At 40.3% G+C, this 27,046-nt stretch overlaps 1 protein-coding gene across 2 annotated transcripts in view; it reads left to right on the forward strand.

The window, feature by feature from the left end:
* Positions 1–27,046, forward strand: part of LOC127418064 (dedicator of cytokinesis protein 2-like) — a 161,177-nt gene that overhangs the window by 18,531 nt on the left and 115,600 nt on the right. For both annotated transcript variants that reach the window (XM_051658421.1, XM_051658420.1), the window contains exons 15-23: positions 4,398–4,470; positions 7,522–7,625; positions 8,067–8,253; positions 9,085–9,182; positions 9,285–9,374; positions 9,818–9,918; positions 10,151–10,285; positions 23,619–23,727; positions 24,615–24,685. In XM_051658421.1, the coding sequence (XP_051514381.1) occupies positions 4,398–4,470; positions 7,522–7,625; positions 8,067–8,253; positions 9,085–9,182; positions 9,285–9,374; positions 9,818–9,918; positions 10,151–10,285; positions 23,619–23,727; positions 24,615–24,685 (968 nt within the window). The remainder of the gene's footprint in view (positions 1–4,397; positions 4,471–7,521; positions 7,626–8,066; positions 8,254–9,084; positions 9,183–9,284; positions 9,375–9,817; positions 9,919–10,150; positions 10,286–23,618; positions 23,728–24,614; positions 24,686–27,046) is intronic.

A 27,046-nucleotide genomic window follows, 5' to 3' on the forward strand; every position in this document is an offset into this window, starting at 1 on the left:
GTTCATTTACTGTATATGTACTCAATACTTGGCAGGGGCTCCTTTTGCTTTAATTACTGCCTCAATTCAGCATGGCATGGAGGTGATCAGTTTGTGGCACTGCTGAGGTGGTATGGAAGCCCAGGTTTCTTTGACAGTGGCCTTCAGCTCATCTGTATTTTTTGGTCTCTTGTTTCTCATTTTCCTCTTGACAATACCCCATAGATTCTCTATGGGGTTCAGGTCTGGTGAGTTTGCTGGCCAGTCAAGCACACCAACACCATGGTCATTTAAACAACTTTTGGTGCTTTTGGCAGTGTGGGCAGGTGCCAAATCCTGCTGGAAAATGAAATCAGCATCTTTAAAAAGCTGGTCAGCAGAAGGAAGCATGAAGTGCTCCAAAATTCTTGGTAAACAGGTGCAGTGACTTTGGTTTTCAAAAAACACAATGGACCAACACCAGCAGATGACATTGCACCCCAAATCATCACAGACTGTGGAAACTTAACACTGGACTTCAAGCAACTTGGGCTATGAGCTTCTCCACCCTTCCTCCAGACTCTAGGACCTTGGTTTCCAAATGAAATACAAAACTTGCTCTCATCTGAAAAGAGGACTTTGGACCACTGGGCAACAGTCCAGTTCTTCTTCTCCTTAGCCCAGGTAAGACGCCTCTGACGTTGTCTGTGGTTCAGGAGTGGCTTAACAAGAGGAATACGACAACTGTAGCCAAATTCCTTGACATGTCTGTGTGTGGTGGCTCTTGATGCCTTGACCCCAGCCTCAGTCCATTCCTTGTGAAGTTCACCCAAATTCTTGAATCGATTTTGCTTGACAATCATAAGGCTGCGGTTCTCTCGGTTGGTTGTGCATCTTTTTCTTCCACACTTTTTCCTTCCACTCAACTTTCTGTTAACATGCTTGGATACAGCACTCTGTGAACAGCCAGCTTCTTTGGCAATGGATGTTTGTGGCTTACCCTCCTTGTGAAGGGTGTCAATGATTGTCTTCTGGACAACTGTCAGATCAGCAGTCTTCCCCATGATTGTGTAGCCTAGTGAACCAAACTGAGAGACCATTTTGAAGGCTCAGGAAACCTTTGCAGGTGTTTTGAGTTGATTAGCTGATTGGCATGTCACCATATTCTAATTTTTTGAGATAGTGAATTGGTGGGTTTTTGTTAAATGTGAGCCAAAATCATCACAATTAAAAGAACCAAAGACTTAAACTACTTCAGTCTGTGTGCATTGAATTTATTTAATACACGAGTTTCACAATTTGAGTTGAATTACTGAAATAAATGAACTTTTCCACGACATTCTAATTTATTGAGATGCACCTGTATATTACTCTAAAAGAGCGCACACACGGAACGTCTTTTTAAAGACGCGTCTTTTTAAAGATGCTTTTCCGATTGTGTGTTATTCCTGGTTGTGCTCGTTATCTCTCGCCTTCTAACGGTCACGATCACTGTCTTTCATGTCTGGGCACTGCTCACGCGGAGACAGCGTTCGTGGATGGTCATGTTCTCATTGCGAGAATATGTCCATGGCAACGTTGTGGTCGTGGCTCGCCTTCGTAAGAAAGCAAGCCACCCCAGAGGCTCCCGCCTCGGTCCTTTTACCCACAGGTATGAGGCCAGCGTGGCTAGCACTGGGGGCGATTTGGGGACCCCAATGGGACCGCCTCCACCGGGTATCCCCCCGCGGACCTCCCATTCCCCAGCACGCTCGTCTGCCCCGATCGGGCTTCTGGGTGTGTCCGCCGGCTCGTCTCATGGCGAGTTCGACCTCTTATTCGGAGCCCGCGAAAGTGATGAGCTCTCGAGCGCAGCATCAGAGAGCGGGCTCGTCCAGTCGGAAGCCTCAGCTGGGCTTCTCCCTTCGGGGTCGATTGCCCAGTCACAGGCTGACGCGGAGATGACAGTTAGAGTGGATTTCACTGCTCTTCCCTGAACCCTCACGGCTTGGTGATTGGTTCCTGGGCTCGCGGCGCTGCTCAAAGCCATGCCCCGCCCCCGTTCCTTTCTTCCCGGAAGTGCATGAAGAGCTGACAAGGTCACGGGAGGCACTTTTTACTGCCTGGTCCTGATCTTTTCAGCTTCCCCGCCCTCACTACCCTCGATGGTGGGGCGGCCAAGGGCTATTCGGCAATCCCCCGGTGGATAAAGGCGCTCACGGTGCACCTATGCCCGCAGAGCGCCGCCACCTGGCGCGGGTGCCCAAAGCCCTTGTTCAAGGCCTGTAGGCTTACGTCTCTGATGGCCAAGGCCTATGGTGCCGCTGGACAAGCCGCCTCCGCCCTGCACGCCATGGCTCTCCTGCAAGTCTGCCAAGGCGCTAAAGGAACTGCACGAGGGTAGTTCCGCCCCGGGATTGATGCAGGAACTGCGCTCGCCAACTGACCTCGCTCTCCGAGCGACGGAGGTCACAGCGCGGTCTCTCGGGCGGACGATGGCCACACTAGTGGTCCAGGAGCGCCACCTTTGGCTCAACCTGGTTGAGATGGGTGAGGCCGACAAGACACGATTCCTTGCTGCCCCCATTTCCCAGGCGGGCCTATTCGGTGACACCGTCGAGGACTTTGCCCAGCAGTTTTCAATGGTAGAGCAGTAGATGGATGCTAGCCGGCATATCCTGCCCCGGCGCGGCTCAAGATCCCACACCCCGTCTACTCATCGCCAAGGGTGTCCCCCTGCGGTGACTGCACCGGCTCTGCTGCAGCCCACCCCTTCGGCCCGGCTCCGGCGTGGAGCCCACCGCAGGAAGCAGACGCCACCCGTCTTGCGGCTGCCCAGAACCTATGAAAGGCTTCAAAGCGCCCTTGAGATGGGCGACCCAGGGACAACTTTTTGTTACCTTTTGCATTTAATTGCGCTGCATGCCCAAGTGGCTGCAGTACTCGAGCTCAGCAAGAGCAGTTTCCTTGTTCCCTGGGTCACGTATCCGGTGTGTATGGCCATCATCACGACCACCGTCCACCACTCTATTTGGCAGGTTTTGCGCTCCAGCGGCGTTCTCCCGCCCCTGAGCGCCCAGCTGTGGCACAAATCCGCCCCCGATGTGACAGTCTCCACGGGTCACGAGTACAGGCCTCTTCCTCCCCCATCCCAGGCTGTTCCGGGGGTGGTCACAAGGAGCCAGGTAAGTGCTTCCATGTCCTTAGACTCAGCACGGCCACAACGTGGTGTGGCACCTCGAGCTCCGCCCCGCCGCGAGGCCCCACCTGCCGGTACGTCCGATGACATTGTCCCTTTGGTCCCCCTTGCACGGAACTTGGACGCATGACTTGTGACGGATTGGAAAGCGCGAGGGCTGGTCCGGACCGTCCGACTCGGCTGCGCTATTCACTTCGCCGGGCATCCGCCCAGGTTCAGCGGTGTCCACTTCACCTTGGTGAAAGACGAAAATGCTGCTACCTTGCGCGGAGATCGCTACCCTCCTACGGAAGGGCGCGATAGAACCTGTCCCTCCAGCCGAGATGAAGAAGGGGTTTTTCAGCCCCTACTTCATCGCACCGACGCGCTGTCACAACATGTTACCCTCAGGGCAGAGTGGAGACTCCACCTTCAGGTGGTCCAGCTGGTTTGGAGTCGATTCGACAGGCACAGGTGCACCTGTTCGCCTCCCAAGAATCCTCCCCACTGCACACTCTGGTATACCCTGACCGAGGCCACTCTTGGCATAGACGCGCTGGCACACAGCTGGCCCCCTGGCATTCGCAAATATGCATTTCCCCCAGTGAGCCTGCTTGCACAGACCCTGTGCAGGGTCAGGGAGGACGAGGAGCAGGTCGTCCTGGTAGCACCCTACTGGCCCGCCCAGACGCGACAGCTCCCCCCTGGCAAATTCCCCTGAGGAAGGACCTTCTTTCTCAGGGAAAGGGTACCATCTGGCACCCGCGCCCAGACCTCTGGAATCTCCATGTCTGGCCCCTGGATGAGACGCGGAACACCTAAGCTGTCTCCCACTTGCGATGGTAGACACGATCACTCAGGCTAGGGCTCCCTCTATGAGGCGCCTGTATGCCTTTAAGTGGCGTCTGTTCGCTAAGTGGTGTTCTTACCGTCAGGAAGACCCCCAGAGATGCGCAGTCGGATCGGTGCTTTCCTTCCTGCAAGAGAGGTTGGAAGGGAGGCTGTCCCCATGTACAGTAACCATGACGTTTTCCTTTCTCCATCACTTGATTATTGACACAGAATCACTGTTGCATGTGTGTTTGTGATTTGTACGTAAATCAGTGTAATGTCCCCTAACGCATTGCAAAGGTTCTGCCCTATTTCAACTAGTGTTTTGAACTCACACAGAGCTGACTAAATGTCAAAATCGAATGTCAAATTGGTGAATGCATTAATAACGTGAGAAAAGTTCTTTTTACAGTAGATTGATTGCATTGTGATGTTGACCTCCATCCTGTAGGTGGCGATCCCTCTGGAGGAGATGCCCAGAATCCACCTGCGGTTCATGTTCCGACATCGATCTTCTCAGAAGTGTAAGTTTCAAAACTGCAAGGTTTCCTGCATCCGTTTTGAACAAATTACATGCGTATTAAGCAAAAACCCTCCTGAAAACACTAAATTGGACCAACCTGAGCTGGGCTGTGTTTCCCAAAAGCATTGTAAGTCTAAGTTGATCTAAGAAACCATTGGCGCCAATCAGGGCCAGAGTGGCAATCGGGAAGATCGGGAGAATTCCCGCTGGGCCGGTCAAATTTTGGGCCGGTTAGGTCCGCATGTTGATTGACAAACTTTCATCATATGTCGCATAAAAATTGCCAACAGTCCGTAACATCCGGTATTTAAAGGATCAGAATTGCGTTCCGTATTATGGAGACACAGTCTGTATTTTATCATCTCACACCCAAACAAATGAGAGAGTAGCCTGTGAGCCATGTTGCGCCGCTTCACTTGACAGCACGGGAAGGATGAACGTGCTTCAGGTATTGTTCAGAGCAGTGCAGAATGATAATAGCAAAATTATTTTTTGTCACAAAATAACAGAATACTTAAAGTAAATGAATACAGATGCAACAGCACGACAATAATGGGACTTTACAGCTCTCAAAAGAATAAACTCAATGAAACAAACTGCACAAAGTGCCTTCAATGTTGTATCATGCGATAAAACCCTCTTAAAGAGACAGTAACCATTTTGCCTTTGTCCTGAACATTTACATTCCAAGTAAAAGAAAAGTACAAATGTGTTATTTTTAGTCTTTTATTTCACTCTTATCATTGTAAAATGGCACATTTTTGAATGGCATGTAAAAATGTAAAAACAATCACTCAACCTTAATTGTTTCACTGGATCTGTTGCTATTTTGATTATCTAAAATACAAAGCACTGACCATTTAAAGTGTGAGCATGTACATCTTGAAAGAGTTATAAACATTTACAGTTCTATAGTGTTATTATGTGCCTAGATAGTCTTTAAAATAAACTTAGTTTACCCAAAAATGAAAATTCTCTCATCATTTACTCACCCTCATGCCATCCCAGATGTGTATGTCTTTCTGTCTAATGCTGAACACAAATTTCTCAGTTCGGTTGATCCTTTCAATGCAAGTGAATGGTGATCAGAACTCAGAAGGTACAAAAATCTCATTCATGCAGCATAAAAGTAATCCATACAACTCCAGTGGTTTAATCTATGTCTTCAGAAGCAATATGATAGGTGTGGGTGAGAAACAAATCAATATTTAAGTTTTTTGTTTAATATAAATTCTCCTCCCTGCCCAGTAGGGGGCGATATGCTTATGTAAATCACCAAAAACAGAAGAAGAACTCTTAAGAGAGAACAGTGCTTATGAAAGTGAAAGTGGAGATTTATAGTAAAAAATGACTTAATTATTGATCTGTTTCTCACCGCTTCTCATTTACTTGCGTTGAATGGACCAACAGTTCTTCTAAACATCTTCATTCATGTTCTGCAAACGAAAGTCTTACACATCTGGGATGGCATGAGGGTGAGGAAATGATCAAATATCCCTTTAACATTCACTTATTTTTACAACACATACAATGATGTCTTATAACAAAGTGAAAATCTTAGTGAATGCCGTTGTGGTATAATGACATGGAGAGCTTAAATAATTTTCAAGTAATTACATATATTGCACATTTTTGCTGTGATCTTTTTTTTTTATTGTTATCATCTTCACCTCCAACCCCCCTTTTGGGTGTGGGCTGACTTGGACATGACATCCCGGGCTGAATGTGAATCCCACTCCGGCCATGGCGCCAATGGTCTTTACGATCAACTTAAGCTCGCGATGCTTTTGGGAAACACAGCCCTGGTTGGCTGATCTTGGCTGGTCTCCCAGCCTTTTCTGGCTGGTCGAGTTTAATAGTTTTAGTGGGGTGTTGGGCATTTTAATGAAATTTATTTGCAAATTTGAATTTGCAAATTGAGATGAAAGCTAAATCTCTTTTCGTTGATAGCAGTTACAGAAATACTCAAACCAGCCCATCTGGCACCAACAATCATGCCACGATCGAAATCACTGAGATCACGTTTTTTCCCCATTCTGATGGTTGATGTGAACATTAACTGAAGCTCCTGACCCGTATCTGCATGATTTTATGCACTGCACTGGTGCCACACGATTGGCTGATTAGATAATCGCATGGATGATTGTTGGTGCCAGACGGGCTGGTTTGAGTATTTCTGTAACTGCTGATCTCCTGGGATTTTCACACACAACAGTCTCTAGAATTTACTCCGAATGGTGCCAAAAACAAAAAAACATCCAGTGAGCGGCAGTTCTGCGGACGGAAATGCATGTTGATGAGAGAGGTCAACAGAGAATGGCCAGACTGGTTTGAACTGACAAAGTCTACGGTAACTCAGATAACCGCTCTGTACAATTGTGGTGAGAAGAATATCATCTCTGAATGCTATTCTGAGATGCGGGTTGGCGCTGTTTTAGCGGCACGAGGGGGACCTACACAATATTAGGCAGGTGGTTTTAATTTTGTCACTGATATAGAAAATAAATAAGTTTAAAGAAAAAGCAAAAAAGAAAAAAAAAAAAGAAAAAAAAAAGAAAGTCAAAGAGGAGTATGTACATTACACCAAATTTGATCAAAAGTAAAATAGTAAAATAACAGACATAAAATGTAAAGAAAAATAATACTTAATGCAATGAAAATTGAACAACCAAGATTAAAAAAATGCGGCAATATTTTAAAATAAGTTTACATTTAACAACATTAGTTAACATGAACTAACAATGAAGAATAATTTTGCACCCCTTATAAATCTGTGTTGATGTTAATTGCCACATATACAAAAGTTATATGTGCTAACATTAGTTAATTATATTTTTAAAAACTACCATTATCTAAGATTAATAAATACTGTTAAAATATATTGTTCATTGTTAGTTCATGGTACCAAATGCTAATGCATTTACTAATGTTTACAAATATAAACTTATTATAAAGTGCTACCAAAAATGCTGTAAAAATATTGTTCATTGTTGGTTCACGTTAACTTTTGTAGTTAACTACTGTTAAGGAATTAGTAATTTTGTGTTTGCAGCGAAGGATAAAAGTGAGAGGAACTTTGCGATGGCTTTTGTACGTCTGATGAAAGAAGATGGAACTGTTTTGAGAGACGGAATGCATGAGCTCACTGTATTTAAGGTTTGAAACACACACACACACACACACACACACACACACACACACACACACACACACACACACACACACACACCCATACTATGTGTTTATATCATTGTGGGGTCTCTCCATAGACTTCCATGCATTTTTGGGATTTAATACAGATCTAACAATAATTTCTATCCCCTAACCCTAACCCTAACCCTAAACCTAACCCTCACAGAAAACTTTTTGAATTTTTACATTTTCAAAAAATGTAAAACGTTTAGTATGTTTAATATGCCATTTCCCTCGTAATGTAGGTGATCTCAGGTTTTACTATCCTTGTGGGGTCATTTGGTCCCCACAATGTAGTATAAACATGTACACACACACACACACACACACACACACACACACACACACGTTTATGTTTACATGTATGCATGGCCATGCTTAAAACATCTTTCTCTCTGTCTGTAGGGTGACAGTAAACGTATGGAGGACGTCAGCTCGTATCTGTCTCTGCCGTCTGAGCGCAATCCCACTGACAGCCACAAGGGGGCGAAACTGATGCGCAGCTCCAGCAGTGCGGGTGGGCTGTCGGTCAGCTCCAGAGACAGCTTCACCATCGCAACACTCGTCTGCTCCACCAAACTCACACAGAATGGTGTGTGTGTGTGCTTGTGTTAAAGGGTTTTGGGTGCTGTTACTTAGCTTACATTTTAGAAATTAGCTTAATCTGACAAAACCACCCTTCGGGGACGCCTGGGGTCATCCTCAATTAGAGAACCAATTTGAGTAAGGATAGTCTATAGTATTTATAACAAGTCTTATATAAACACAGTGGAAGTCTATAATATGTCCTTATTTAGATATGAGTGTCATTTAGCTTTTAACATCAAAAGTGTGTGTGCTGTTAAATGCTCTTTTTATCTTTAACCCTCTTTACGGACACACACACACTCACACTCACTCACACACACACACCCACACACACACACACACACACACACACACACACACACACACACACTCACACACTCACACACACACACAAACGCAGGTGTGCTGTAACAGCTGTTCTTGAGAAAGCCCGTTAATCACACTAATGAATCTTCCAGCAACATCCATCACACGGCAACCCCAACGGACAGACACACACACTCACGGATATATTCAGTGTGAAACACGTAGAATAAACAGATACATTCATGCATCACAATTAAGAATCAGATGAGGATATACTGTACATGACAGACACTGTAAAGTCAAATAACAATAATCCAAAGAGAGTAAACAATAAGTATTAACAAATAAAATAGTGTAAAATAAAACAAAGCTCAATAGAACAAAAGTAGCAGTGCAGAGGAAAATGAGAAATTAGCAATGAACAATTTTTACAAAAAACAATTATAATAAAGGTTGTAAATTAAACAAACATGTTACTCTCACGCTCTCTCTCTCTCTCTCTCTTTCTCTCTCTCTCTCTCTCTCTCAGTGGGTTTGTTGGGTCTGCTGAAATGGAGAACTCATCCTGAAATGCTGAAGCAGAATTTACAAGAGCTCAAACTCATCGATGGAGAGGAAGTTGTGAAGGTGTGTTCCTGTTCCACATAAATTACAGGAGCATGAGAAGTTGTAAGTGCATGTGTGATTACCAGTGTGTGTGTGTGTGTGTGTGTGTGTGTGTGTGTGTAGTTTCTGCAGGACACTCTGGACGCTCTGTTTAACATCATGATGGAATATTCTCAGACTGATGACTACGATATTCTGGTGTTTGATGCTTTGGTGAGAGACTTCCTGTCCTGTTCAACAAAACACACTTACACACACTCATCCACTCTCACAGTTCTATTACAGACAGACAGATAGGTGGATGGATGGATGATGGATGGATGGACAGATAGACAGATGGATGGATAGATAAAAGATAGATAGACAGACAGAATAACAGACGGATGAACGGATGGACAGACGGACAGATAGATAGACAGACAGATTGATTGATAGATACAGTAGATGGATGGCTGAACAGACGACAGATAGATATATAGACAGATAGACATACAGACAGATGGACGGATGGATGGACAGATAGACATAGACGGATAGACAGACATATGTACAGACAGACAGACAGACAGATGGAGGGAGGCAGGGAGGGATGGATGGATGTTCATATGTTTATTGATAAAGTCAATCATGATAGACAGATTCTTTCTTTCTCTTAGATTTATATCATCGGTCTGATTGCTAACAGGAAGTTTCAGCATTTTAACACAGTGTTGGAGGCCTATATCGAACAACATTTCAGTGCCACACTGGCCTACAAGTAAGTCATCACGTGCAGTGCGCTTCAACAACAGAACATTGTAACACACAGTGTGAGCTCTAGATGGCAGTATATGTGCGTGTGCATCCATGCATTTCATCTAGAGGTTTTTGCATTGAATTTTCTATCTTGATGTTTGTTGAATAACTCACTTTAAACAACAATGATTACAGTGTCTCCTAAAGTTCATGAGCACTCACACAAACACACTCTCTCTTCCTGTGTGCCATAGGAAGTTGATGTCCGTGCTGAAGACGTATTTGGACGTGTCGAGCCAAGGTGAAGCCTGTGAGCCGATCCTGAGGACACTCAAAGCCCTGGAGTACATCTTCAAATTCATCGTCAGCTCCCGAATGCTCTACTCTCAGTAAGTGTGTGTGTGTGTGTGTTTGTGTGTAAAACTCCACAGCTGAATCAGAGAACATCAAACAAGACGACATGCAAACATGAACACCTCCCTGAAAATAGATTGTAATAAAGACATTCGTAGGAATGTGTCAGTAATTTCTCTGGTCACTTTCCTCAATTACACTTTGTTTCTTGGAATGGAATACTATTTTACTTCTTGCTGCACACTGTGCGGTATATATTGCATATTGCCTACTAAACTTTAAAAAATTAGCATGCAAAACAGTATGCTGAATGCAACAAAAAAAGGTTTGAAGCTGTAGTATTGTTGTCACATGACCTCATTAATTTAACTTAAGTTGCATGTTTAATTCAGCAAATCATGTCCAGTTATCATCTAGGAAGTAAATTTGGATATGTTGCAATTTAATCCAATTTAAATTGAAATAGTTTAACTTCAGACAGGCAGATCATGTTATGAGTCAAGAAAAAAGATTAATTAATGGCTTAATTTGATTTGAAAATCATGATTTATATTACTCTGGTTCATTCATCACACTGGAAATGGAAGGTCAAATCGAGTGCATTACACATTTTGACAAATGTAGAAGATTATGTGGATATTCCATGTATCCATTTACATACTCTACATAGTATAATAGTAGTATGCCATCACATGAACCCTTTTCAAGGACTGTATCTGTGATGGATTTCATTCTCATTCAATAGAGTTTTTGATGGGGGTCACATTATCTGCAGGAGCCCTGCAGCAGACTCTGTCTGTAGTGTTGTGTTGAGCAGTGTAACAGCGGTGTTTGATGGTCATTAAGGGTCCTTGTCCGGATGTGATTTATCTCTCTGCCTGCAGGGCCCATGAATACCGTCGTCATAGCAGAACCACTGACTCTGGCTTTTTTTTTTTTAGAAAGCCCCGATTCACGCTGCTGTCCTGTTTCTGTGACAGTTAGAGTGGATGTTTTGATTTAGACTTGGAACTAAAACATGGAATTAAAATGGACTCTATTTACTTTCCTAATTCAAGTTCCTAGTCACATTGTGGATAATTCATCAATGCATATTATTTGAAAGGAAAAAAAATATTTGTAATAGTTAATAATAGTTAATAATAGGAATAGTTCACCCAAAATTTCTGTCATCATTTACTCACCCTCATGTCGTTACAAACCTGTATGACTTTCTTGAAAACTGTGCTGGTGCTCTTTTCCAGGCAATTAAAATTAGTTGTGACTTCAAAAATGATGCAAACCCATAATAAAACTGATTATACAAGTGATTCATGTGACTCCAGCACTGTACTGTATTTAAAGTCTTCTGAAGTCAGATGATAGCTATGTGTAGGAAAGAAAACACCAAAATTGAAGTTGTGTATTTGTGTGTGTGTGTGTGTGTGTGTGTGTGTGTGTACTTCATTATGATTTTAAGACAAAATTCTCCTGAGAAGTGACCTAAATCTGACAAAACCTCCCTTTTGGGGACATCCTCAAAAAAAAAAAAAAAAAAAAAAAGATTCATAATAAAATTCAGTGTATGTCCTCATTTACTGTACCAACCTGGTGTCATGACAAGTCGTAATAATTAGTATGAGATAAGAAGTTGACCGATAATGGATTTTGCCGAGATTGCTAATTAAGGTGGTGGAAAGGGCTGATAACCGATTCAATGGCCGATATTTTTTGTAAAAATCGATTTATATAATGATAAAAAATGTTGTAAGTCTTTCCGTACTATGACAGAAGGTGACAAAATGAATGATATCCCAAAAGCATTTTATTGTGCATCCAAAATTCCAATAATAACCAGAAAAATTTAGATTTGGTGCATAATGTGGGGTTTTTAACTATAAACAAGACCGAAATACACCGGGGACTTTTATTTTTTAATGACAGAGACTTGGCACAGTTACAGTGCTCAATATGTAATGATTTAACAATTTAATTGAACTTAACCATTTATTTAATTATACTGTATACATACGGTATGTATATATATATATATATATATATATATATATATATATATATATATATATATATATATATATATATATATACTACCGGATTTTCTTTTTTTGAAACACTTATTCTTTATTATAATTTTTTTTTTCTTCTCATTTTAGAATAATAGTAAAGTCATAAACTATGGAATAACATAAATGGAACTATGGGAATTATGTTGTGACTAAACAAAATCCAAAATAAATCAAAACTGTGTTATATTTTAGCATCTTCAAAGTAGTCACCCTTTGCCTAGAATTTGCAGACATGTACTCTTGACATTTTCTCAACCAACTTCTTGAGGTATCACCCTGAGATGCTTTTTAAACAGTATTGAAGGAGTTCCCTTGACATTGTCTACAAAACTAATTTCAAACATTTAAGCATACGCCTTCAGATCAAAAGATTTTTAAGATCATGAGAAACGTTTCAGTCAAGTGTTTCAAAACTTTTGACCGGTAGTGTAGATATATATATATAATATTATTATTATTTTTTGGTCTTTATTTGAGATGGAGAAATAGTCAGAAATTGTACGAGCTTGCTTGTAGAAAAATGTACCAGTTTTAACAATTATAACTTATTTTTAGGTGTAACCCCTAAACCTAACCATGACTTCAGTAGGAAAATAACTTTTGATATATATATATATATATATATATATATATATATATGAGAGAGAGAGAGAGAGAGAGAGAGAGAGAGAGAGAGAGAGAGAGAGAGAGAGAGAGAGAAATTTAAAGCAGATCAAAGGCCTTTTGTGGGTTTGTTTACCTTTGAATTTTTGGCAATTGGAGTTTGAATTAATGAGCATTCCATTGGCCCTTTTGAACATTCTTTCAATGTAATTCTGTGGGATTTGTTCCCATTTTTGATTGACCACTGTGCAAAAACCAAAAGTCTGATCAGTTAGAAAAGACATAGCACACTATTCCAGAACAGTCTGAAAGTCTGTACCAAGTTTGGTGAATGTAGCTTGAAAGCTCTAGGATGACTTTAGGGATTAAAAAAAAAAAAAAAACTATACAAAGTTTGTCAAGCCAACATAAATATGGAACGAGTAACCAAATGTGTGTGTGACATTTCCTTTCTAAATATAAAGTGATGGATAGGATATCCAACATTTGATGCCTGTATTGTATCGATTTAAAATTCTGTTTGTTGATTGGTTGGTCTTTATGTGAGTAAAAGTCGTACCAGTCAAGCCAAGCTGTCTTGTGATTTTGCCATCTCGTGCAAATTCTTACCAGTTGTTATGAGACTGTGTTGTCATTTACTCTAAATACTGTAAGTTAATGTGTGTGTGGTGTATAGTGTGTTCAGTGTCTGCAGCAGCTGATTGCAGCATTAATTTGCCTAATAGTCATTGATGCCTAAACAGCTGCTAAACAAATCTTAATGATGAAGAGAGTGTGTGTGTGTGTGTGTGTGTGTGTGTAGAATGCTGGCAAATTAGCTTTGGCTCAACTGATGAATGACAGACGAAAGCAACAGATCAGTCAGCATATTATCCCAATAAACACTGTTAATTACAGACCGCAATTAATACAGACAGATGACTGCACAATCTTACTGGAATTATTCATTGCGCTCTTTCTCTGTCTGTCTCATTTTTCATTTGAGGAGTCACTGTACTACTCTCAGCCAAATATTTTATCGTATAGAATACTGACATCTCTAGAAAATAAACCACCGCATCAGGCTGAGTTATAACTCGGAGCGATTTCTCAGCGTGCACAGCGTTATTTATTAGTGCAGAATGCTCCCAGCAGGAGGGAGTTTTGCTAGATGGTAATTTTGAATTGTCTGCATTCGCAGCAGGCACCGCTGTACTCTGATGATGAGGTTTGAAAACATCAACGAGGTGTGCTTTTCAAATAACCCATCAGAAAGAATCAAATTGGAGGGGCACTTTATGTCAGTTGTCAACATATTTGCCCACCGCCGGTGTGATGCATCCATAGTTGTTTGTCCCTGAATAAACTGCCTTTGTAGAGCAGCTGGAATTCGTCACATCTCAAGCAAATCTGCTCTGCAAATGCAAGTGTCGTTCAGTGCTTGTGAAGTTTTGGCGGGAAATCCAACGGGACAAATGCTTTAAATGCACTGAAACAAGCATCTTCTCCTGAGATGTAACTATTTATCCTGGTAAACAGTTGCCACTGGTACTACAAAACTAGCAGCTGTTGTTACCAGAAAGTCACCATAAAAATTATTTTGACCATGTTTCAGGCTTTACAGGAGGCTTGTGTGTTTTACAGCTCACAACCGTATATCATTAAATGATATAATGTTAATATATCAACCAACTGGAACTACAGAAATCTTTAAAATGTATTATTAACCACCATAATAACACAATTAATATGTATATGTGCACAGTGTCACTCACACAAACAAAACACCACGTAACACACGTGACACAAAAATAATGCAGTAATTGTAAACATTACAACTAAACAACATATGTCCCAGTATAACCCCAGTGTACATCAAAATGAATAAGAAACATAAATACATAAATTAGGTCAAATCAAACGGGATAGTTAAACAACCTAATTGTTGTTTGTCACCGTAATTTTAACAATAGTTTACTGTAAAAGCACATCATATAAATTTTCAGGTAAACCATGCTTTTTACTTCTAAAAAATTTTGTTTTTTAACAATATTTTACCATAAAAATACATGTATGTCTTGTTAAATTAAGCGTAATTTTGTATATTTAAAAATATTTTTTTAATTATATTTAATATTTTTAACCACCAGTTTTTTTGGGGACTTTTTTTGCATTCTTTTTCTGTTGAAATCCCAATTTCTTTTGTCGTTTACAATCACGAGTCACTACGATAAACTTACAATAATGGTTTTACATTCAGAGCTCTCGGGTTTGATTTGGCGGGAAATGTCAGGCTTCTGTTATTTGTCCTAGCTTGAAGGTCTGGTGTTTGATATGCTACTTAGTTGCTCAGACAATAAATTTTTTTGTATTAAATTTAATTTTATCCCCTTTTCTCCCAATTTGGAATGCCCAATTCCCACTACTTAGTAGGTAAGTCTCAGTTACCTCCACTTCTGAGACCGTCAATCCGCGCACTTTATCACATGGCTCGTTGTGCATGACAATGCGGAGACTCACAGTATGTGGAGACTCATGCTACTCTCCACGATCCACGCACAACTTACCGCGCGCCCCATTGAGAGCGAGAACCACTAATCATGACCACAAGGAGGTTACCCCATGTGACTCTACCCTCCCTAGCAACCGGGCCAATTTGGTTGCTTAGGAGACCTGGCTGGAGTCACTCAGCACGCCCTGGATTCTAACTCGCGACTCCAGGGGTGGTAGTCAGCATCAATACTCGCTGAGCTACCCAGAAAGTACAAAGAAAGTACAAGAAAGCGAAGAAAGTACAAGAAGTACAGGTGCATCTCAATAAATTAGAATGTCGTGGAAAAGTTCATTTATTTCAGTAATTCAACTCAAATTGTGAAACTCGTGTATTAAATAAATTCAGTGCACACAGACTGAAGTAGTTTAAGTCTTTGGTTCTTTTAATTGTGATGATTTTAGCTCACATTTAACAAAAACCCACCAATTCACTATCTCAAAAAATTAGAATATGGTGACATGCCAATCAGCTAATCAACTCAAAACACCTGCAAAGGTTTCCTCATGGGGAAGACTGCTGATCTGACAGTTGTCCAGAAGACAATCATTGACACCCTTCACAAGGAGGGTAAGCCACAAACATCCATTGCCAAAGAAGCTGGCTGTTCACAGAGTGCTGTATCCAAGCATGTTAACAGAAAGTTGAGTGGAAGGAAAAAGTGTGGAAGAAAAAGATGCACAACCAACCGAGAGAACCGCAGCCTTATGAGGATTGTCAAGCAAAATCGATTCAAGAATTTGGGTGAACTTCACAAGGAATGGACTGAGGCTGGGGTCAAGGCATCAAGAGCCACCACACACAGACATGTCAAGGAATTTGGCTACAGTTGTTGTATTCCTCTTGTTAAGCCACTCCTGAACCACAGACAACGTCAGAGGCGTCTTACCTGGGCTAAGGAGAAGAAGAACTGGACTGTTGCCCAGTGGTCCAAAGTCCTCTTTTCAGATGAGAGCAAGTTTTGTATTTCATTTGGAAACCAAGGTCCTAGAGTCTGGAGGAAGGGTGGAGAAGCTCATAGCCCAAGTTGCTTGAAGTCCAGTGTTAAGTTTCCACAGTCTGTGATGATTTGGGATGCAATGTCATCTGCTGGTGTTGGTCCATTGTGTTTTTTGAAAACCAAAGTCACTGCACCCGTTTACCAAGAAATTTTGGAGCACTTCATGCTTCCTTCTGCTGACCAGCTTTTTAAAGATGCTGATTTCATTTTCCAGCAGGATTTGGCACCTGCCCACACTGCCAAAAGCACCAAAAGTTGGTTAAATGACCATGGTGTTGGTGTGCTTGACTGGCCAGCAAACTCACCAGACCTGAACCCCATAGAGAATCTATGGGGTATTGTCAAGAGGAAAATGAGAAACAAGAGACCAAAAAATGCAGATGAGCTGAAGGCCACTGTCAAAGAAACCTGGGCTTCCATACCACCTCAGCAGTGCCACAAACTGATCACCTCCATGACACGCCGAATTGAGGCAGTAATTAAAGCAAAAGGAGCCCCTACCAAGTATTGAGTACATATACAGTAAATGAACATACTTTCCAGAAGGCCAACAATTCACTAAAAATGTTTTTTTTATTGGTCTTATGATGTATTCTAATTTTTTGAGATAGTGAATTGGTGGGTTTTTGTTAAATGTGAGCCAAAATCATCACAATTAAAAGAACCAAAGACTTAAACTACTTCAGTCTGTGTGCATTGAATTTATTTAATACACGAGTTTCACAATTTGAGTTGAATTACTGAAATAAATGAACTTTTCCACGACATTCTAATTTATTGAGATGCACCTGTACTTCTTGTACTTTCTTCGCACTATCAGTGACTCTCTACTGGAAAAAAGGACTAGTACATTTTACTTAATTGTTATTTTGCAAGTGTTTGTTCACAGTTTTTCTAAGTAAATGGTGTAAAATTAAGTCAAATCTATTTTATGACAAAATATTTATTAAAGTGAATATATTTAACTAAAGTTAACATAGTAACTATTACTTACAAATGTGATGTACATGGTCCTTAAACTTTCTAAAAATTAAACTAGTGTTTCTTTGGAGCATTTCTCATTTTGAACTGTCCTTATAAACACATGCTTAATCATGTACCATATGACATCCAGAAGCCTTCCACAGGAAATATTAAAGCGTGCTATGTAGTCTTTAAGACATCATCACCTTGCGTTACTGGTGATAGCGACAAGATCCAGTGCTGCGCATGCAGACCTAAACACTTGGTGCAGAAAACACGATGACTGTAACAATCAACAGATTTTTTTCAGGTAATTTTGAGTAAAAAAATGAACTTCAGACTTCACAAAACAAGAATAAATCAACAATAAAAACGGTGCTAATAAACTTGCAAACAATGAAACCATGCAAGCTCATTAATAATTAATAATTAAACGCTGGGAAGACCAGCTTTGAAAAGTTAAGTCAAATTTACATATTTATTTACCTGTGAAAATTACTCAAATTAGCGAATAAATATTGATAAGGCATTCTACTTTAGGATTGATACATGATGACACATCGTAAAGATAGCAAACTTTCATGAATAATATTTACTTGGAAGCAAGAGCATACATTTTTACATGTTTGAATTGAGTACATATGTAGAATTTACTTAATATTTTCAAGTTCACGCTTACACTAACTTATTCAATGTAGAAAGTGCTTAATCTTTTCTGCTATATTTATTTCACCACTAAATACATTTTTTTTCAGTGTTGATGTAGCTTGTCAGATCTGCTCTGATATATTGATCACAGGCAACCATAAGCGTAAAACCTCAAAGCGTTAGACTTTAAAAAAATAAACAATGTTCCTCCGCGGGTAACTTGCAGTTTTATACAGGTGCATCTCAATAAATTAGAATGTCGTGGAAAAGTTCATTTATTTCAGTAATTCAACTCAAATTGTGAAACTCGTGTATTAAATAAATTCAATGCACACAGACTGAAGTAGTTTAAGTCTTTGGTTCTTTTAATTGTGATGATTTTGGCTCACATTTAACAAAAACCCACCAATTCACTATCTCAAAAAATTAGAATACATCATAAGACCAATAAAAAAAAACATTTTTAGTGAATTGTTGGCCTTCTGGAAAGTATGTTTATTTACTGTATATGTACTCAATACTTGGTAGGGGCTCCTTTTGCTTTAATTACTGCCTCAATTCGGCGTGGCATGGAGGTGATCAGTTTGTGGCACTGCTGAGGTGGTATGGAAGCCCAGGTTTCTTTGACAGTGGCCTTCAGCTCATCTGCATTTTTTGGTCTCTTGTTTCTCATTTTCCTCTTGACAATACCCCATAGATTCTCTATGGGGTTCAGGTCTGGTGAGTTTGCTGGCCAGTCAAGCACACCAACACCATGGTCATTTAACCTACTTTTGGTGCTTTTGGCAGTGTGGGCAGGTGCCAAATCCTGCTGGAAAATGAAATCAGCATCTTTAAAAAGCTGGTCAGCAGAAGGAAGCATGAAGTGCTCCAAAATTTCTTGGTAAACGGGTGCAGTGACTTTGGTTTTCAAAAAACACAATGGACTAACACCAGCAGATGACATTGCACCCCAAATCATCACAGACTGTGGAAACTTAACACTGGACTTCAAGCAACTTGGGCTATGAGCTTCTCCACCCTTCCTCCAGACTCTAGGACCTTGGTTTCCAAATGAAATACAAAACTTGCTCTCATCTGAAAAGAGGACTTTGGAACACTGGGCAACAGTCCAGTTCTTCTTCTCCTTAGCCCAGGTAAGACACCTCTGACGTTGTCTGTGGTTCAGGAGTGGCTTAACAAGAGGAATACGACAACTGTAGCCAAATTCCTTGACACGTCTGTGTGTGGTGGCTCTTGATGCCTTGACCCCAGCCTCAGTCCATTCCTTGTGAAGTTCACCCAAATTCTTGAATCGATTTTGCTTGACAATCCTCATAAGGCTGCGGTTCTCTTGGTTGGTTGTGCATCTTTTTCTTCCACACTTTTTCCTTCCACTCAACTTTCTGTTAACATGCTTGGATACAGCACTCTGTGAACAGCCAGCTTCTTTGGCAATGAATGTTTGTGGCTTACCCTCCTTGTGAAGGGTGTCAATGATTGTCTTCTGGACAACTGTCAGATCAGCAGTCTTCCCCATGATTGTGTAGCCTAGTGAACCAAACTGAGAGACCATTTGGAAGGCTCAGGAAACCTTTGCAGGTGTTTTGAGTTGATTAGCTGATTGGCATGTCACCATATTCTAATTTTTTGAGATAGTGAATTGGTGGGTTTTTGTTAAATGTGAGCCAAAATCATCACAATTAAAAGAACCAAAGACTTAAACTACTTCAGTCTGTGTGCATTGAATTTATTTAATACACGAGTTTCACAATTTGAGTTGAATTACTGAAATAAATGAACTTTTCCACGACATTCTAATTTATTGAGATGCACCTGTATTTCAACCACAGATGTCGCTAGAGAGCACAGAATTCTGTAGTGACCCTTGAAGCATTATTCCACTGCTTTCTGAACTCTCCAGGGTTATTTTAGGTCTTTCTGCTGAATTTGATTTTCTCTGTGTTTGTGTTTTGCAGCTTTATCTACGCTTTTGCTATAAATGACTGCTCTTATTTTCTCTTAAGGTTTATCACTGATTTTCATTGCATCTGAATGTGTTTTATCCCTTTGAGTGGATGCTCTGACTGCGGTCTAGTAGAAACTTTAATGCCTCTAATTTCATACCCACCATCAGGATTAACATACACTCTCTGTGTGTGTGTGTGTGTTTGTGTGTATGTTTATATTTAGCCCTAGGCAGCATGACCAACATAATCATAACACTTGAGGCTGTTTGATAGAGTGTTTGTATGCTTGGTCATTTGATTCATAAATATATGATGTGAAATATGTGATTCTGTGATATGTGATCTGTGATTGCACTTTTGTTCAATTGTGTTTTTTAACAGCTTTGGGAATGAAGTGTGAATGACTGTATTGTTGGTGTGTTTTATATTGTGTGGAGGTCAGAGGTGGTGTATTAACTGTGGCTGTCATGTGGATTAGGGAAACAATGCTGCAGTAATCTCGTCTGTTCTTCAGCGGTACCATGGTAAATACTGTCGTGAGCTGCAGCATAATCTCTCTCCTCAGAAACCCCACCGACTAGAACATCTGTGCCGAGTTACTCAAGACAGACTGACAGAGCGAGAGACAGGGAGTAATTTGTCCAAAAATGAAAATTCTGTCATCATTTACTCACCCTCATGTTGATCCAAACCCATATGACCACTGGAAAATGTTTGACTCGTTCCTCTTCTTTAAAGCTACGTTATGTAACTTTTTTTTGTTAAAAAAAAAATAACAAAATGTCATTAATGAGAGAGTGCAACAAAAATCCATCTTACAAACCATGTCTTTACCCAAAAACACTTTCATAAACCTATAATACTGATTTATATTTTAGAGCTGTCGGGACAGATTTCGTGGGAAATTGTATACATACGTCACTCGCCCCTGCGTGATGACAGAGAAAATAAGATCCAGCTACTAATTTACCATGGATCATTCGAAACGGCAAACCTCCGGGGAATCACCGGTTATAAAAACAAAGAAACCCCGAACAGAGCAGAGTCTACAAGCAAAAAGGGAAAGTGACAGAGTCCATAATAAAACCTGAATCAACATCGGCTTGGCTTTTCAGAGGTGGAGAATTTCTTACTCAACAGGTACAATATTTTATTGATATGGTTTATGTATAGTTGGGGTGTGAAGTGAAATACAATTATTATACTGTAATCGGTGCAGATCTTTTCACTTGCTAGCACACATGTGTATTTTTCTGTATAATGGCAATAATTTATATAAATATGTGAGTCTTGAAATTATGTTGACCACTGGTTGGTAACAATGACAGTCTATAAATTAGTTACTACCGTTGTCTGTTTGACCAGAATGTCCTGCAGTTATAAAAACTTTACAACATTTGACCTTATCAGACTAGCAATGGTTTTGTCTAATGTTAATGAACGTTGCCTATCTTTTGTAACGTCATTTATTTCAAAACATCAATGTTTCCAGTAAGTCAAAACAACAGCATAAGATATGGCATTTACCTGCTCAGATGATGTTTTTGGATATCCGTCTTTTCCTTTCTTTCGTTATTTATTTGTCCGTTCACTCTGATAAGATGTCCTTTATCCATGTGTACACCGGTGCCTCGAACCACATTCATCCACGCAGAGGAGCAGAGCCGAAGTACAACCAAAACAACGTTCTTCCGCAGTTTTATTTATTAACCACAAGAGGGCCAAAAGTTACATAGTGTAGCTTTAAAAAAGTACAAATCGAAGTTACAGTGAGGCACTTACAATGGAAGTCAATGGGGCCAAATTTTGAAGGGTTTAAATGTGAAGCTTATAATTTTATAAAAGCACTTACATTAATTCTTCTGTTAAAACTCATGTATTATTTGAGTTGTAAAGTTGTTGAAATTGTCATTTTTACAGTCATTTTAGGGTTTTAGGGTTTGTTGACGTTACATTGTCATGGCAACGAAGTTGTAAAATTGGCTATGATTTTACACAGAGAAGGTTAGTAAGTGATTTGATCACACTAAAATCATGTTAACATGCATGTTGTTCATGTTTATGGCTATACCTTTGAAAAAGTGAGCATTTTAATGTTTACCAATTGGCCCCATTGACTTCAATTGTAAGTGTCTCACTGGAACCCAGATTTTTGCTTTTTTGTTTTAAAGAAAAGGAGGGGCAAGTCAAAATAAATTTTTGTGGTAATCAATATTATGACACAAATGCTGTCGATTGAGCTCAGCTTGTGTTGAACCCGGAATATTCCTTTAAAGTCAATTAGAAAATAAAAAAGAGTTGTTTCAGCTGAGCTATGTAATTATGTGGCTGCATAATTAAACCAGAAAATTTAATTATGTAGTCCCGGGCAAGGTTTATGTGGAGCATAAATAGTTGTTGTATTCATTAATGGTGGTGTTTACAGTTCTGTGCTGTTTTGTGTTAAATTATGGCATTTTATTTGAAGTTACCATCTTAAGAGATCAATGTTCCTTCTATCTAAGGTAAACCTTGTTCTCAATAATTTAACTTTCCCTTGTACTAGGGCTGCACAATTACTCATATTTTAACTGCGGTCACGGATAATTAAGCATAACTTTCTGTGATATTAGTGAGCAAGCGTCTCGTCTCATCTCATCTCATCTAATTTGATCTTTTTAATAGGGCTCAAATGTGAACACCCTACAGAGTAAATCTGGCGGTAAAGCATGGGCAAAATATAACAGGCTTATTAATGGTCAAAAGGAATCATTTACTTGTGTGCAGTTTTAACACCTTGTTCAACATGAGAGCTGCTGTTTAATTTATTATTTTTTCCTTTTCTTTTAGAATTGATATCTAAGCAGTGGCAACAGTGATTTATGTGATTCTGATTAAAATGTTAATCATTATGATCATTTCAACCATTATCGTTCTACCCTAAATTTTCTGAACTAGTGAGTAAATAAAAATAGATAGTGTAGCCCTATTAGTATCTGAAAAAATGGAAGGTTGAGGCAGTCAGATTACCCTTCAGGTTTTGTTACAGCTGCACCTTGCTGGACATTGCACTGAAATTGGAAACCAAAAAAAAAAAAAAAAAAAAAAATGTTCACCTCATGCACATATTTTGTTTTTGATTAGATCCCATGGATTTTACTCTACTCAATGTAATTGAGCTGTTTAAAAAAATAAATAAAAAACGTTTCAACTAAAAATATATATCTCAAATATAGATATCTTACAACCACTTACTTGGAAATAAAATATCAAATTCAAAAAGCCATTTATTTATTTCATTTTTTGATGCTTTCTGTCATAAAACACTAATGGGAAAATTTAGCCGAATGTTTACGCTGCTCTTTTCCAAACGACGAAAGCAAAATGGTAACCAGGGGCTGTCAAGCTCCCAAACGGACAACCGCTTCTCCTTATTGGGTTTGGAACTCTCTGGAACAACATGACAGTGTGTAAACAATGACAGAATTTTCATTTTAAGCCTTTAGGGCCGTCTCCTAAATTTGATAAAGGGTCAATCAAAGTCACATTATCAGAGCAGCCACAACAAACATCCATAATGTGTATGAATGTGTGATGAAGAGATAATGAAATCTTTCTCTCTCTCTTCAGACTGTATGAAGGGAAGGAACAGGCTGAGTTTGAAGAATCTTTCAAAAGTTTATTTGAGTCCATCAATAACCTGATGAAGAGTGACTACACCATGTCCCTACTGGAGCAGGTTTGTGTGTGTGTGTGTGTGTGTGGCAGTATTTTCTTAATTTAAAGGGCTAGTTCACCCAAAAAATAAAAATTCTCTCATCATTTACTCACCCTCATGCCATCCCAGATGTGTATGACTTTTTTTCTTCTGCAGAACACAAATGAAGATTTTTAGAAGAATATCTCAGCTGTGTAGGTCCATACAATGCAAGTGAATGGGGACCAAAACTCAGAAGATCCAAAAAGGACTTAACGGCAGCATTAAAGTAATCCATAAGACTCCAGTTGTTAAATCCATGTCTTCTGAACTGATATGATAGTTGAGGGTGAGAAACAGATCAAAATATAAGTCCTTTTTTACAATAAATCTCCACCTTTGACCAGCCCCAAGCAGTAGGTGACTGAATGTGAAAGTGGAGATTTACAGAGAAAAAGGACTTTAATATTTAGCGTTTTATCACCCACACCTATCATACCACTTCAGAAGACATGGATTAAACCACTAGAGTCATATGGACTACTTTTATGCTGCCTTTATGTATTTTTTTGGACCTTCTGAGTTCTGGTCACCATTTACTTGCATTGTATGGACCTACAGAGCTGAAATATTCTTCTAAACATCTTCATTAGTGTTCAGCAGAAGAAAGAAAGTCATACACGTCTGGGATGGCATGAGGGTGAGTAAATGATGACAGAATTTTCATTTTTGGGTGTACTATCCCTTTAACGGTTTTATAATGTTTCTGTGAGGTAGTGGTAGTGCTCTACCTAAATACAAATGATTATTCTAACAAAAAATTAAATTCAGTTAAATTATGTATTGTACCTGCATTATTGAATGATTAAAGAAATATGAAATATTAAACACTAATGAATGATTAAAGTTAAGTGTGTGTGTGTGTGTAGGTGGCCGCTCTGAAATACTTGCCAGCGGTGCTGCAAGACTTAGAGACGGTTTTCGATGCTAAACTTCTCAGGTGAGTCTCATACGGCCTAAAATGTATATAACCAACCCATCTACCCTCACCTGCCCTACATAAAAAATAAAAATAAAAAAAGTTATAAAAGATTTCTGTTGGAACCACAAGGGTTTTATAGTCTAACGCCGTAGTAAAACTTATTTACAAATACATTTTTATTCTGTAGTTCTTTAGAAAGCATCTATTTACTGGGGCCAGATTCACAAAACATTCTTACTACTACTACTAATAATAATAATTAGAATAAACCTTACCATTTTTTATTATTTTCAAACTTAAGAAAAGTTTATAGATCATTTTGCATATATATATATATATATACACTATATTGCCAAAAGTATTCGCTCACCCATCCAAATAATTGAATTCAGGTGTTCCAATCACTTCAATGGCCACAGGTGTATAAAATGAAGCACCTAGGCATGTAGACTGCTTCTACAAACATTTGTGAAAGAATGGGCCGCTCTCAGGAGCTCAGTGAATTCCAGCGTGGTACTGTGATAGGATGCCACCTGTGCAACAAGTCCAGTCGTGAAATTTCCTCGCTACTAAATATTCCACAGTCAACTGTCAGTGGTATTATAACAAAGTGGAAGCGATTGGGAATGACAGCAACTCAGCCACGAAGTGGTAGGCCACGTAAAATGACAGAGTGGGGTCAGCGGATGCTGAGGCGCATAGTGCGCAGAGGTCGCCAACTTTCTGCAGAGTCAATCGCTACAGACTTCCAAAGTTCATGTGGCCTTCAGATTAGCTCAAGAACAGTGCGTAGAGAGCTTCATGGAATGGGTTTCCATGGCCAAGCAGCTGCATCCAAGCCATACATCACCAAGTGCAATGCAAAGCGTCGGATGCAGTGGTGTAAAGCACGCCGCCACTGGACTCTAGAGCAGTGGAGACGCGTTCTCTGGAGTGACGAATCACGCTTCTCCATCTGGCAATCTGATGGACGAGTCTGGGTTTGGCGGTTGCCAGGAGAACGGTACTTGTCTGACTGCATTGTGCCAACTGTGAAGTTTGGTGAAGGGGGGATTATGGTGTGGGGTTGTTTTTCAGGAGCTGGGCTTGGCCCCTTAGTTCCAGTGAAAGGAACTCTGAATGCTTCAGCATACCAAGAGATTTTGGACAATTCCATGCTCCCAACTTTGTGGGAACAGTTTGGGGTTGGCCCCTTCCTGTTCCAACATGACTGCGCACCAGTGCACAAAGCAAGGTCCATAAAGACATGGATGAGCGAGTTTGGTGTGGAAGAACTTGACTGGCCTGCACAGAGTCCTGACCTCAACCCGATAGAGCACCTTTGGGATGAATTAGAGCGAAGACTGCGAGCCAGGCCTTCTCGTCCAACATCAGTGTCTGACCTCACAAATGCACTTCTGGAAGAATGGTCAAAAATTCCCATAAACACACTCCTAAACCTTGTGGAAAGCCTTCCCAGAAGAGTTGAAGCTGTTATAGCTGCAAAGGGTGGGCCGACGTCATATTAAACCCTATGGATTAAGAATGGGATGTCACTTAAGTTCATATGCGTCTAAAGGCAGATGAGCGAATACTTTTGGCAATATAGTGTATATATATATATATATATATATATATATATATATATATATATATATATATATATATATACACTATATTGCCAAAAGTATTCGCTCACCCATCCAAATAATTGAATTCAGGTGTTCCAATCACTTCCATGGCCACAGGTGTATAAAATGAAGCACCTAGGCATGCAGACTGCTTCTACAAACATTTGTGAAAGAATGGGCCGCTCTCAGGAGCTCAGTGAATTCCAGCGTGGTACTGTGATAGGATGCCACCTGTGCAACAAGTCCAGTCGTGAAATTTCCTCGCTACTAAATATTCCACAGTCAACTGTCAGTGGTATTATAACAAAGTGGAAGCGATTGGGAATGACAGCAACTCAGCCACGAAGTGGTAGGCCACATAAAATGACAGAGTGGGGTCAGCGGATGCTGAGGCGCATAGTGCGCAGAGGTCGCCAACTTTCTGCAGAGTCAATCGCTACAGACCTCCAAAGTTCATGTGGCCTTCAGATTAGCTCAAGAACACTGCGTAGAGAGCTTCATGGAATGGGTTTCCATGGCCGAGCAGCTGCATCCAAGCCATACATCACCAAGTGCAATGCAAAGCGTCGGATGCAGTGGTGTAAAGCACACCGCCACTGGACTATAGAGCAGTGGAGACGCGTTCTCTGGAGTGGCGAATCACGCTTCTCCATCTGGCAATCTGATGGACGAGTCTGGGTTTGGCGGTTGCCAGGAGAACGGTACTTGTCTGACTGCATTGTGCCAACTGTGAAGTTTGGTGAAGGGGGGATTATGGTGTGGGGTTGTT

Source organism: Myxocyprinus asiaticus, chromosome 27 (genome assembly GCF_019703515.2).
Source record: "Myxocyprinus asiaticus isolate MX2 ecotype Aquarium Trade chromosome 27, UBuf_Myxa_2, whole genome shotgun sequence".
NCBI classification, from domain to species: domain Eukaryota; kingdom Metazoa; phylum Chordata; class Actinopteri; order Cypriniformes; family Catostomidae; genus Myxocyprinus; species Myxocyprinus asiaticus.